The sequence below is a fragment of the Canis lupus genome, chromosome 7 (genome assembly GCF_003254725.2).
Source record: "Canis lupus dingo isolate Sandy chromosome 7, ASM325472v2, whole genome shotgun sequence".
NCBI lineage: Eukaryota > Metazoa > Chordata > Mammalia > Carnivora > Canidae > Canis > Canis lupus.
In genome coordinates, this window is record NC_064249.1 from 69,158,985 (window position 1) to 69,172,522 (window position 13,538).

Here is a 13,538-nt window from a genome sequence, read left to right on the forward strand (position 1 = left end):
AAAGTATATAAACTTCTTGCACTCCAATTTCTGTATGTGTAAAAATGAGGTATAATAATACCTGTATCTCTGGATTGTTTTTACTATTAAATGGAATACTATATTTAAGAATGCTTAGTATAGGGGCACCTGGATGGCTCAGTTGGTTAAGCATCCTACTCTTGATTTCGGCTCAGGCTATGAGATCAAGCCTCATGTCAGCTCAGAATGAAGCCTACTTGAGATTCTCCCTCTCCTCTCCTACTCTTCATGTCAGCCACCCCTCCCCCCGCCCCGAAAAGAAAAAATCCTTGGTATAGTGCTTAGCACCTACTTAAGTAAGTAATAGTTGTACAAGTTTTTTCTTATAGATCATTATATGAACTGTAATCTTATGAATTAAATTGAATTAAAAGTTTAAAGCTGTATTTCTATATTTTAGGCATATTTATCATTACTATATTCATGGCCCAAAAGGAAATGAAAAACATACATCAAAAGAAGTTGGACCTTTCAACAACATTGATATTGAAGTAAGATAAAATTCTTTCTTAAAATATTACAGATTATTACATATCTGTTCCACTTTCAAGTCACTCTGGATAAGAAAAAACAGTCCATAACTAGACAATCCTTCTCTCCCTGTGGTTCTCCAAAGTACTTTGGCAATTTGATATTTAAGTAAAGAAATCATTACTAGATGTATATGGTTTTTGAACCTTTATTTACTATAGTATTTGATTTCACTTTTTTCCCTGGCTTCTAAAGAGATATGAATTGTTGCTGAACAGCATGTCTCAAAGCAGAGAGAAAAAGGGATGTAAATGTTTCTTTTTGTTCATTGAAGTCTTACAGTGATGAAGTAAGATTTAGAAGCACAGAACATTTGAATATTGAGGTCTCAATATCCTTGCCCACAGATTGGAAAGAATTTCACATTCAAATCATTGTCCTACTTCCTACCTCTAAGCAAGAAGCCTTAAATGTACTCTGAGTTATCTGTTCTTCAGCTCTGCTTTGCTCTTTCTTTGTTTACGTTCTGTTATTTTAATAGTATATTATATTCCTTATTGAGATGCTACTTAGAGTTATTTAACCCATATATAAACATGTGTATATTTAATTAAGCTATATAATTACTTGTACAAATACAAGTTTTTGCCTTTTCTGTTGTTGGATCGTAATTGGGAACAAAAGTAAAGTCACCATAGAATTTAATTATTTTTGTTTTATTTTTATTTTAGATTTCTATGTTTGAAAAGGGGAAGGCACCTAAGATTGTCAACCTAAGGGAAATAGAAGATGACATGCAGACGTTGTATATAAACACAGCAGCTGATAGTTTTGAGTTCAAGGCTCATGTTGAAGGAGATGGTGTAGTAGAAGGGATTATTCGATATCACCCTTTCTTATATGATAGAGAAACTTACCCTGATGATCCATGCTTTCCATCAAGTATGTTAATCTGTTATCTTAGCTACAAAATGTAAAGTTGTGATTTATTAGTCGGGCTGTTAAGGCTAGATAAATAATAAAACTTTTTTCCTTAGGCATATCTTAAGTATTTATAAATTTTGTAATTCTTGATTTTTGTGTGAATTCACTTCCAGATGAATAAAGCACTGGCTTTAAAGAATATTACATATTCTTTACTCATGGATTTCTTAACTGAACTTCTAGCTATGGACCGCATATTTAATCCTTTATATATTCCCCATATTGTCTTCCCATTATCTTTGTAGACACTTGTAAAGAAGCTTAAACTTTATGTAATCGTATCAGTTTTTTCTGTATGCTTTCTGATTTTGTCTTGCTGTGGAAAGACTTCTTATACTTAAGATTATAAAAAGATCCTGTAGTTTTATTTTTTAATTGTTTTATGTTTAAATCTTTACTTATAATCTCCTTTTTTGTGTGTACAATGAGGTAGGGCTTTGACTTAATGTTTTGCATGTGAGTGTTTGGTTTCCTAGGACCAATTACTGAAAGTTGCTATTTTTTAAATAGTTTGAAATATTATTTTCATAATTACATTAAATTCCCCTAAGTACATAGATTTGGATTCTTTACTATAAGGTATTGATCTATTTTATATTTACATACATGAGTAATGATACTCTTGTAGCTTTATACCATGTATTAATACCTGTTGGGTAGGAAATTCACTATTCTTCTTTGAGAAAATTCTTAATCTGCTTTTCTGGATAAATTTTGGAATCACTTTATACATTCACTTTTAAAAAATCTTAGTGGAATTACTGAAATTGCATTGAATTCATAGGTTAACAGTAATAAAAATTCCTCATTCAGAATACTTAGTATATTTTTAGTCTTGTGAGTTTTAGAACCAGATTACCTAATTTAAGTTCCATCTTTGCCACTTTCTATTGTGTAAACTTTGACAAATTACTTCTTCTCTCCATTTCTTTATCTGTGAAATGAGAGGTAATCTCTTTTTTTGGAGAGGTATTATGTTAAATAAGAAACTGGGACAAATCCTTAGAATAGTGTCAAGCTTTATTGAGTAAGTGCTCATTCATGTTATTTCTCAGTGGCTCTATATCCTTTCATTTTGCTGACCTCTTTTTAACTTATTTGTAATTTTTGTATGCTGTAGGCAAAAAGATAAAGTTCTTCAAAAGATATCTTAAAGTAAGAATCAAATAAATTGAGTGCTCTAGAAGGGTTCTCTAAAAGCAAAGTGATTTGGTTTAATAGAAAAAACTTCTTAAAAAAAAAAAAGAAAAGAACTTTTTTTTTTGAGGGGCAAGAAGGGCTTATTTTAGGTGAGTGCCTTAATGCCAAAATAACTAAGATGTTACTGTATTAGGATCATAGGGTTTGATCTTAATTGCTTGGGTATATGAAAATGTCTTGGTAAGAAGCATAAAAATGTTATAGACAGTTATGCTAATTATGTGTTTGATGCTTTGTAATATGTTACAATTGTAGCTGTGTATCACCTGAATCTGATCTTTGAAAATTTAGTAGTTCATTTAAAGTAAAATTAAATTTAGTATTCTTAATTTGTTCAAATGAGATAAAGTTGTTGCTACTAGACACTGTAGATTTCCCAGGTGATTTTTGTGTGAACATATTGATTCGGACAAAATTGTGGAACTTACATTTGAGATACAGGATTCAAACTCCTATATTTGTAGGGAAGAGGGTTCTGCTATAGAGCATAATATATATGACCCTTTTACTGTATAAATAGATTTTAAAGATTATAGGCTCAGTAGCTAACACTGATAAGCATATAAGTAACTAAATATTGACCTAAATCAGAAATACCACTGGTATTGTGGCACCACTTTGGAAATCTGCATTTCTGAGGGCAAATGAAGAGTCACTAAGTTTTATAAAAAGCAGTGTAAGAGATCTTATGAGTTTTTGTTAAAATTTCTCTGAAGCAACTTTAATATTTCACTTGAAGTTGGTTACTCAGTGATAAAAATCGCATAATTTTTATAGCAATAAACAGTTTGTTCCACTGATGCTTTTTCTTTAGAATTAAAAGATGAAGATGATGATGATGATTGTTTCATACTTGAGAAAGCTGCAAGAGGGAAAAGGCCTATTTTTGAATGTTTTTGGAATGGACGGCTAATACCATATACATCTGTTGAGGAGTAAGTTTTGATTTTTGCTGAAATTACATGCTTTATAAACCTAATTATTTTACTAATTATAATATTAATATTTTGTTCTGTTCAAGCTTTGACTGGTGTACTCCTCCAAAGAAGAGAGGGCTTGCACCAATTGAATGTTACAATAGAATATCTGGTGCATTATTCACCAATGACAAATTCCAGGTCAGCACAAATAAACTGACTTTTATGGATCTTGAGCTAAAGTTGAAAGATAAGAACACCCTTTTTACAAGGATTTTAAATGGACAGGTATGATTTTAAATATCAATTTTGAATATTGGTATGTTCTATTTTAAGTAAAATGAAAGTCACAAATATAGATTTGTACTAATAATTCACATGCTTTTTATTAAAGCAGAAGAGTGTGTGTGTGTGTGTGAGAGCATTTATGTGTTGACATTACCCCCGAAATTTCAACCTGATTAGACTGTGTTTGGGTAAACTTTACAGATGTTCATTTAGATCTTAGTATCAAGACCTTGACAGTGAATAGAAGCCATAGAAACATGTCAATTTAATGAAAGCATATGAGAACAATATTATATACTACAAGAGCTGTATGTTGAAGTACAGTATAAAATTTGGTAGACTTAATTTTTTTAATGATTAAGATACTGGTTTTTGAACTGCAAATTAGAATAATTTAAAGTGAAATCATTTTTAATTTTCATTTGGAAATGATATATTATGGAGTTAGGTTGTAGGAAGAAATGAACTAATTTAACTATATGTGTTATGAAAAGCCTATAGTGTGGAGATTTCTACCTTACTAATTCTCTTAAAGACAAGCATTAAACAGCTTATGCTTGAATATTAATCTCTCTGTACTATTTCCCAACAAAGCGAGGAACAATAAACAACACATTTTCTTACATATTATTAGAAAACACTTAGGGGCACCTGGGTTGCTCTGTGGTTTAGTGTCTGCCTTTGGCTCACGTCGTCATTCTGGGGTCCTGGGATCCAGTCCCACACAGGGCTCCCTGCAGGGAGTCTGCTCTCCCTCTGCCTATGTCTCTGCCTCTCTCTGTGTCTCTCATGAATAAATAAATAAAATCTAAATAAAAACCACTTAATTTTCATTTCATGTTTTAACTTTTTTGAATAGGTAATATGTATATATGATACATAAAGGAAAAATGTGTTTTTATAGCAGTGTTTCTCAACTTTTTTTCATTATCATCTTCATAAGGAGCTTTTTTAGCCCTTTCCTCCCCTAATCATTCTTCCTCAATGATATTTTTCACACTATACTGTATATATGTTTACTATATATATGTGTATCTGTGATTGATAAATGGAAAGAGATTTTTATCTCCTTGTTGAGAATGTGCATGGTTCACAGTGAGGAATTTTCTGCTCACCTCTTTCCCATGGCCAGCTAGTTCTCTTTCTTCTAGACAGCCAATGTTCATCATTCGTGGTGTACTCTAGGATTTATACAAGGGAAGGAAAGCTTTGTTGTTGGTAGTGACCACTGAGACCTTGGTTCCAAAGATGATAGCAGAGATTTTCTTTCTTAGCAATGCTTCTGTTAAAAATCTATGGGAGAAAGCTCCAGCAAAATGTTTTAGTTTTTTATTTTTCTGAGGGTAGCGTATGTGGAAAGAAAAAAAGGAATGAATGACAAGTGTCTGTGGTTATATTTGTTTACTAGTAGCTATGTTTCATAGAGCATTAAAGACCTTTTTTTTTTTTTAACAGGAGCAGCGAATGAAAATTGACAGAGAATTTGCTTTATGGTTAAAGGACTGTCATGAAAAATATGACAAACAAATAAAATTTACATCTTTTAAAGGAGTAATTACACGTCCTGATCTTCCTTCTAAAAAGCAGGGCCCCTGGGCAACATACTCAGCAATAGAATGGGATGGAAAAATATACAAAGCAGGACAGTTGGTAGGTTTAACTTATTTCTAGATTCAGTTTTTAAATAGAATTTGAAACTAAGATGTATCAGAATTTAACAACAACATAATGCAAGTTTTTGGCTCTTCAGGAGCCAGGAAAGAATGAAAAAGTCAAACTCATTTTAATTACATAATTTAACATGGCAATTTTTAAAAACCGATTTGTTCCCCTAAATCTCAATTAGCAAGGTTTTTATTTTTTTCTTGGCACCAAACTTTACTCAAACGCAGACTCTTAATTTTTTTATGTGATATAAAATAATATTAGGGAGAATGAAGAGATTTGGGAGAGGTCTTTTGTCCTTAGGGATATTACAGTTTAAAATCAGAAATAGGGGATCCCTGGGTGGCTCAGCGGTTTGGCTCCTGCCTTTGGCCCAGGGCGCGATCCTGGAGTCCCGGGATCGAGTCCCACGTCAGGCTCCCGGCATGGAGCCTGCTTCTCCCTCCTCCTGTGTCTCTGCCTCTTTCTCTCTCTCTATCACAAATAAAAATAAATAAATAAATCTTTAAAAAAAAATAAAATCAGAAATAACCCAAACATAAATAATAGTAGATGAAAAGGGAATAAGTGCTATGGAAAGAGGATGAATACTTCTTTGGCAGTCTGGAAGGAGAGGGTGAGGATTTACTGACTTTGGATGGGCCTGGGAGAAGAGCAAATCATGAAATTCTTTGGGCAAGAAGTGGCATTTGTATGGACCTTGAAAGAGGTAGAGGCTTGAGTGTTTGTACAGATATTACAAGGGTCAGAGGATGTTCATTTACTCTGTAAATTCAAGTCATCATATATTTAAAGCTTTGGAATTGGATGTGATCACTAGAGAAGTAGTGTGTAGCTAGAGCCTGGCTTTTTCAACATACAGGGGCGCTACAATGAAAAGGATGAGCTAGCAAAGGAAAATAAAAGGGATAATGGATGCCTGGGTGGCTCAGTGGTTGAGCATCTGCCTTCGGCTCAGGGTCCTGGGATCGAGTCACATATCAGGCTCTTTGCATGGAGCCTGCTTTTCCTGTCTCTGCCTGCCTCTCTCTGCTTCTCTCTGTGTCTCTCATGAATAAATAATAAAATCTTAAAAAGAAAGAAAGAAGAAAGAGAAAGAAAGAAGAAAGAAAGAAAGAAAGAAAGAAAGAAAGAAGAAAGAAAGAGAAAGAGGATAAGCTGATGAGACAGAAACTAGGAGAATATGGTATCCCTAAAGTCAAGCCAAGAGTTACAAGGAGGAAGTGATCACTATGAGTAAGGTGCTTTCTCAGAGACCGTTATCTGAGCATAGACAACAAATATAGGTAAGTGCAGTGAAATAGCCAGTAGTAAAGTTGGATTGTCCTGCAGTCTGTTGTGTATGAATGAAAGGAAATAATTTAGAAATGAGGCTGAAAAAGTAGATTGTGTATGAATTCTTACAGTCCTTGTCCAGAGTTTCTGAATTGGACTAATGAAAATTATCCTTAGATTTTTAAAGCCAAGTAAGGGAAAGATACATAGGCAAGCTTTGAGCCAACTAATTTGAAAGAATAACTTGTCAGAGTTTGTAATTACTATTCAGAGTCTCAAAGCATGATTTTATAGGGAGGGAGGAAGGGTTTGAGGTATGTTGGTTTTCATATTTGACTTTGAAGGATTCATGGACCTTTTATACACGTGCATAGCTTTGACATTTTTGTATGAAGAAGCCACTGTGTCTTTAGAAAAATTTTAAGAGTAAGTGGGAAACTCATATAAACAAATATAAAAAAGTATAACTATTAGAGTATTAGAATGCTTTTTTCATTAGTTTTTCTGATACCAAGTTTTTTCCCTTGGATGAAATAGTTCTGTGAAATAGTTATTAATATTAAGCCTGATTTCGTAAATACTAAAAGCCTTTTTTCTAAAACCTAAATACTAGGTCAAGACAATCAAGACACTTCCTCTCTTTTATGGAAGCATAGTAAAATTTTTTCTTTATGGTGATCATGATGGAGAAGTATATGCCACAGGAGGAGAGGTTCAGATTGCAATGGTAGATGATAGCAAGTAATAAAAAATTTTTATTGAAAATCTCTTAGTACTGCTTTTGTTTAATGCTGAAATAAAGATATAGTATTTTATATTTTGCTAGCATTTGGGTTTTCTATTGAATAAAGTATTGTTAGTGTAAATTTTTATGTTTTTATGTTTCTTATTTGGTGATTTAAAGCTGTAGAGTTTGGGGTCCCTGGGTGGCGCAGCGGTTTAGCGCCTGCCTTTGGCCCAGGGCGCGATCCTGGAGACCCAGGATCGAATCCCATGTCGGGCTCCCGATGCATGGAGCCTGCTTCTCCCTATGCCTATGTCTCTGCGTCTCTCTCTCTTTCTCTGTGTGACTATCATAAATAAATAAAAATTAAAAAAAAAAAAAAGCTGTAGAGTTTAACATCTTATATATCCAATGTTTAACAAACATATACATTATTTCTGGTTGTCAAAAGTAGTTTTGTAAAGTGTTCATTTCATCCACATTGGAATATAAATTGAAGTCCGAATTCTTTCTCAATAATAAATAACTCCAAAACCAAAGTGGGCTTTATCCTTCCCTGCTCTTTTTAATATTTGAATATTTAATTATGCCTAAGGAGGTTACATGAAAAATAGAAATAAACACTGTAGTATAATGTAATGATAGTTATTATGATTTATATCCTTAATTAGGGTAAAATATGTTTCTTTAGGAGAATTTTCATTGTAGCCAAATTTGAAGAGATTTTTTTAAATGTTAATAAAAATTTTTTTATTCAGGAACCTCAGGCGCTATATGATGAAGTAAAAACTGTGCCAATTGCTAAGCTTGATAGGACAGTTGCTGAGAAAGCTGTCAAAAAATATGTAGAAGATGAAATGGCAAGGTAATTCACATTTCAAAGTGCTGGAGAAGAATAAACTAAAAAAATGAATTGTACATTCTTGAGTATGTTATGGACACATAATAGGACAGTTGTAGTCTTGGATTTTATATACTGTAGTGCACATCTTGCTGTTTAAAAATTGAGAGCTCTGGATGTAAAAACAGAATCCTTTGTTTTATATAAAAATGTCTCCCTTTTCTATATCTAAAGTGTCACTGTTACAGGCACTATGAATCCAGTATGTTAGGAAATAACTTGGTTTGACCTACAACTAGAAGAAAATTGTAGTAACTGTTGAGAAGTAAAGATTAGTGCAAGAGAAGTAAAAGAAAGTAGAAAAACAAAACTGTTTGTAGCTCTTTTGTAGCTAATCAGTCATTTTGATTCTCAGTGAATATCTATTCTTAAAAGTTTATTTCCCAAAGTTAACTTGTATTATACAAGAGCAGGAAAACCACCAAAAATGGGCAATTCCTGACAAATCCTGGCTCTTAATACCAAGAGATTTTTGTATTACTGTTTCAGTAACCACAGTAATGGTTAAGGAAGAAAAAATTTTTAGATTATTGATCATATGGAATTTTAGCTTTAACCTTTCAAAATATATCCGAAATATTAAAGTTTCTAGTGACTTCTGTTTATCTAATTAGATTATAATTAATGTAATTCATGAAACATTAATATGCTCATTTTAATAGACTCCCTGATAGATTGTCAGTAACTTGGCCTGAAGGAGATGAATTATTGCCAAATGAGATTAGGCCAGCTGGAACCCCCATTGGTATGTTGTTGTTTTTTCCATATTACTGAAAAAATGCTGTTTGTGTGCTTTACGTTTTGAATATGTAAAAGACTAACAATTTAAAATGCAATGTTCAGACCTAGAAGACTCATCTTTTTTGGGGGGGTGTAACTAAGATATTCTTATTTTAATTTTGAACCGATAGGTGCATTAAGAATTGAAATACTGAATAAAAAGGGGGAAGCAATGCAAAAGCTTCCAGGAACAAGTCATGGAGGATCAAAGAAACTCCTGGTTGAGCTCAAAGTTATATTACATTGTAAGTATGCAAACTAATTTGTATCTTTAATATTAATGTTCTTAAATGTGTAATACAGGTTTTTCATCTTTTTATAATTATTGATGATCTAGCAATCTTATAGACACAGAAGATTTGATTAAAGTTCAGAATTTCAAATGTGTTATGACTAATTTTTTTAATTGATATTTTTCTGAGGGTTTTTTTTTTTTTAACTCTTTATTTTGAATTTTCCCAAGTAGGTAGCTGTGGACCTAAGATACGGTGCATATATGTATAGGGATTTGAATTAGATAGGAATTCATATTAGATAATCTATAAAATCTATTGTAAATCAAAAAATAATGTGTCTGAACCTTGAGCTAGATAGAGATACTTGGTTTAGATTATAGGCCTGGTGGAGAACTGGGTATTATTGCTCATCTTGTATTTCCCTAATTTGAATCATCTTGTTTGTTTCTTGTCCATTGTTTTTGTCTTGACGGCCTAAAAGTATTTTTACCTCTTATGTTTAATAATTTGTTCTATCATTATATACTTGGTGTCTCATCCATGGATTTTAAAGACACAAATATTCAAAATATGTTTTTCTGACATTTAAAAACTAGTTAATGATCATCTATACTTGAATCTTGTATAAATGTCTTGTTAGGTGTCTCAGCATTAAACAGTTTAACTTATTTCACTGAAATACTCCTATTTTTGGCTTCTGTGACACCCTGCCCCATAGTTCCCCAACTTTATGTGTGTGTAGATTAAAACAACAAAAATTTATTAGAATTCTATAGATCATACATCCCAGATGAGTTTCACTGACTAAAATCAAAGCGTCAGCAGGATTGAACGTGGTGCCTGAGTGGCTCAGTCCGTTGGTTTGAACCTTTGAACCTTTGGCTCATGGTTCTGGGATTGAGCCCTGCGTTGGCTCCCTGCTCAGTGGGGAGCCTGCTTCTCCCTCTCTCTGCTGTTCTCTCTGCTTGTGCTCTTTCACTCTCTTTGTCAAATAAATAAAATCTTTAAAAAAAAAAAGTGTCAGCAGTATTGCATTCCTTCTGGAGACTTTAGGGCAGCCTTGGCTTTTCCACCTTCTAGAATCTATATTCTTTGGCTTGTGGCTCCTTCCTCCATCGTCCAGGTCAATAATACAGCATTCTCTAATCTCTCTGTGACTGACTCTCCTGCCTCCCCCACCCCATATATTTTTTCCAATCAAAAATATTTTTATTATCTTAAAAATGTATAACGTATATTTATCATTTTAACATTTTTAGGTTTTACAGTTCATTGACATTAAATACATTTATATTGTTGTGCAGCCATTACCACTGTCCATCTCCAGAACTTTTTTTTATCATCCCAGACTAAAACTCAGTAGTAATAACTCCCCATCACTTCATCTCCACATCTCCTGGTAATCATTGTTTTACTTTCTGTGTCCGTGAATACAACTGTTTTAGGTATCGCAATAAATTGAATCAAATAAGTGAAATCATATTCTTTTGTGTGTATGTACCATATTTTGTTTACTTATCCATTGATGGATACTTGGGTTGCTTTCATGTATCCGGTATTATGAATAATGCTGCTGTGAACATTGGTATGCAAATACCTGTTTGAATCTCTGATTTCAATTCTTTTGGATGTAGAATTGCTAGATCGCATGGTAATTCTAATGTTTAATTTTTGAGGAACTGCCATACTGTTTTTCACAGTGGCTGTACTGTTTTACATCCACACCAGCAATGTACAAGTGTTCCAATATCTCTACATCCTTGCTAACACAAAGGGGGGACAGGGATGGAGAGTTAGGAGGGAAAGAATCCAAAGCAGACTCTGTGCTGAGCACAGAGCCTGATTCAGGGCTCCATCTCACGATCCTGAGATCACTACCTGAACCGAAACCAAGACATTCAACCAACTGAGCCACCCAAGCACCTCCAATTTTTCTGTTTTAGCATTTGTTGTTTTTGCTTTTGGTATTCTGTCCAAGAAGTCATTGCCAAATCCAATGTTGGGAAGCTTTTCTTGTCTAAGATTAGTTTTATCATTTTAGCTCTTACATTTAATTATTTGATCCATTTTGAGTTTAATTTATATAGATTCACTTCTTTTGCATGTGCATATCCAGTTTTCATAGCACCAATAATCAGAAACACTGTTCTTTCTCCATTGAATGGTCTAGGCGTTCTTATCAAAAATCATATGACCATACGTTCAAGGGATTTTTTTGGGGGGGCTCTCTATTCCATTGGTCTATAATGTCTTTTCTTATGCCAGTACCACTGTTTAGATTACTATTGTTATGTAGTAAACTTTGAAAGGTAATGTGAGTTTCCTAACTTTTTTCTTATTCAGAATTGTTTTGGCTGCCTGGATTCCCTTAAGATTCCATATACATTTAGCAGGGTTTCCTATTTCTGTAAAAAAAAAATGGTATTGGGGTTTTGATAAGTATTACATTGTGTCTTTAAACCAATTGGTTGTTATTGTCATCTTAATCCATGAACGTGACTTTGTATCATCCAAGTGTGCTGAATTTATTTATTCACTACTAATAAAAAAAAAAAATAGTCACTTGAGAGGCTCCTGAATGATACAGTTGGTTAAGTGTCTGACTGTTGGTTTCGGCTCAGGTCATGTTCTCAGGGTTATGGGATTGAGCCCTGAATTGGGCTCCACATTCAGCATGGAGTCTACTTCGATCATCTCTCTCTCTCTCTGTCTAAAATAAATAAATGAATCTTTAAAAAAACATAAAGTCATTTGAAATAATATCCCTTTTTAATGTGTCATGTCACCTACTTGATGTATATTTTTTTGTTTATGAATTGCTATTTTTAATTCTATTTTTTCATTTTTTAAGTCATTTACATAATTTCAAAGTCAGAAATAAATCTTCAGAGAAGTTATGTCATCCATCTACTCTGTTTTCTTCCTCCCTGTTTAGTTAGTAATTTATTAGTTTTTGGCTATCTTTCCTGTTTCCTGCTATAATGTTGAACAAGAACAATTAATATTGTCTCTTTCTCTTCCTTACAGAAGAGGTATTATTTTATGTTTGTGTTTTTACTACTCATAATAATAGGTTGCTAGATCTTAGCAATTCTATATAAATAAACTATGGTATTTTAGTCTTGAAAACTCTTAAGGAAAATTTTTAAGATTTTATTTATTCATGGGAGACACAGAGTGAGAGACAGAAGCAGAGACACAGGCAGCGGGAGAAGCAGGCTCCACGCAGGGGGCCTGATGTGGGACTGGATCCCAGGACTCCAGGATCATGCTCTGGGCCGAAGGCAGGCGCTAAACCACTGATCCACTTAGGGATCCCAAGGAAAATTATTATTATTATTTTTTTTAGGAAAATTATTTTTAATATCAAAAGAAAATTATCTCTAATCTTTTGTAACAGTTAATCTTATTTACGGATACATTCTTAATTGAGATAAAGGAATTTTAATGAGCTGATGAGTAATTTTCATTATGCTATTCATTTGTATGGGATAGCTTTAGATCCTTTGATGAAGTTTCAAAACAATTTTTTTTTTTTCAAAACAGTTTCTAAAAATGTACGACAAATAAAGTTATTTGATGCCAGTGTGACATTTCATACTCATGTTGTGTATTCAGTTTCTCAAGGTATAAATATTTCTTTTTTCTTTTATTAAGCTTCCAATGGAAATAAAGAAATCATTTCACATATTAGTCAACATGGAGGAAAATGGCCTTACTGGTTTAAAAAAATGGGTGAGTTATTATTCTGAATGTTAAAAATTGTATCAGTAATTCTGTTGACTTGATTTTTAATTTCTTCTTAATTTGTACAGAAAATATTCAAAAGTTGGGGAATTATACATTGAAATTACAAGTTGTATTGAATGAAAGTAATGCAGACACTTATGCAGGAAGACCACTACCTTCAAAAGCAATTAAATTTTCTGTTAAAGGTAAGTGAAACACTATATGCCTACATATTATACCGAAAGTGTCATTTTCAGTAAAGGGATAATAGATAATAAAAGATGTTTGGCCAGTTGTGGGATCATCATAATCTTAAAATAGCCCTATGATTCTGCTCCATAATCGAA

General features: G+C 33.0%; 1 protein-coding gene across 13 annotated transcripts in view; it reads left to right on the plus strand.

The window, feature by feature from the left end:
- The window catches only part of SMCHD1 (structural maintenance of chromosomes flexible hinge domain containing 1), a 146,596-nt gene that overhangs the window by 44,583 nt on the left and 88,475 nt on the right, over window positions 1-13,538 (plus strand). For all 13 annotated transcript variants that reach the window (XR_007411638.1, XR_007411639.1, XR_007411640.1 and 10 more), the window contains exons 9-19: window positions 422-512; window positions 1,224-1,434; window positions 3,491-3,611; window positions 3,698-3,881; window positions 5,337-5,531; window positions 7,435-7,548; window positions 8,304-8,410; window positions 9,109-9,191; window positions 9,358-9,471; window positions 13,120-13,197; window positions 13,278-13,397. Coding sequence is in view for 6 of the 13 variants with exons in the window: in XM_049111828.1 (XP_048967785.1) it covers window positions 422-512; window positions 1,224-1,434; window positions 3,491-3,611; window positions 3,698-3,881; window positions 5,337-5,531; window positions 7,435-7,548; window positions 8,304-8,410; window positions 9,109-9,191; window positions 9,358-9,471; window positions 13,120-13,197; window positions 13,278-13,397 (1,418 nt within the window). In the remaining 7 variants the exon portion in view is untranslated. The remainder of the gene's footprint in view (window positions 1-421; window positions 513-1,223; window positions 1,435-3,490; window positions 3,612-3,697; window positions 3,882-5,336; window positions 5,532-7,434; window positions 7,549-8,303; window positions 8,411-9,108; window positions 9,192-9,357; window positions 9,472-13,119; window positions 13,198-13,277; window positions 13,398-13,538) is intronic.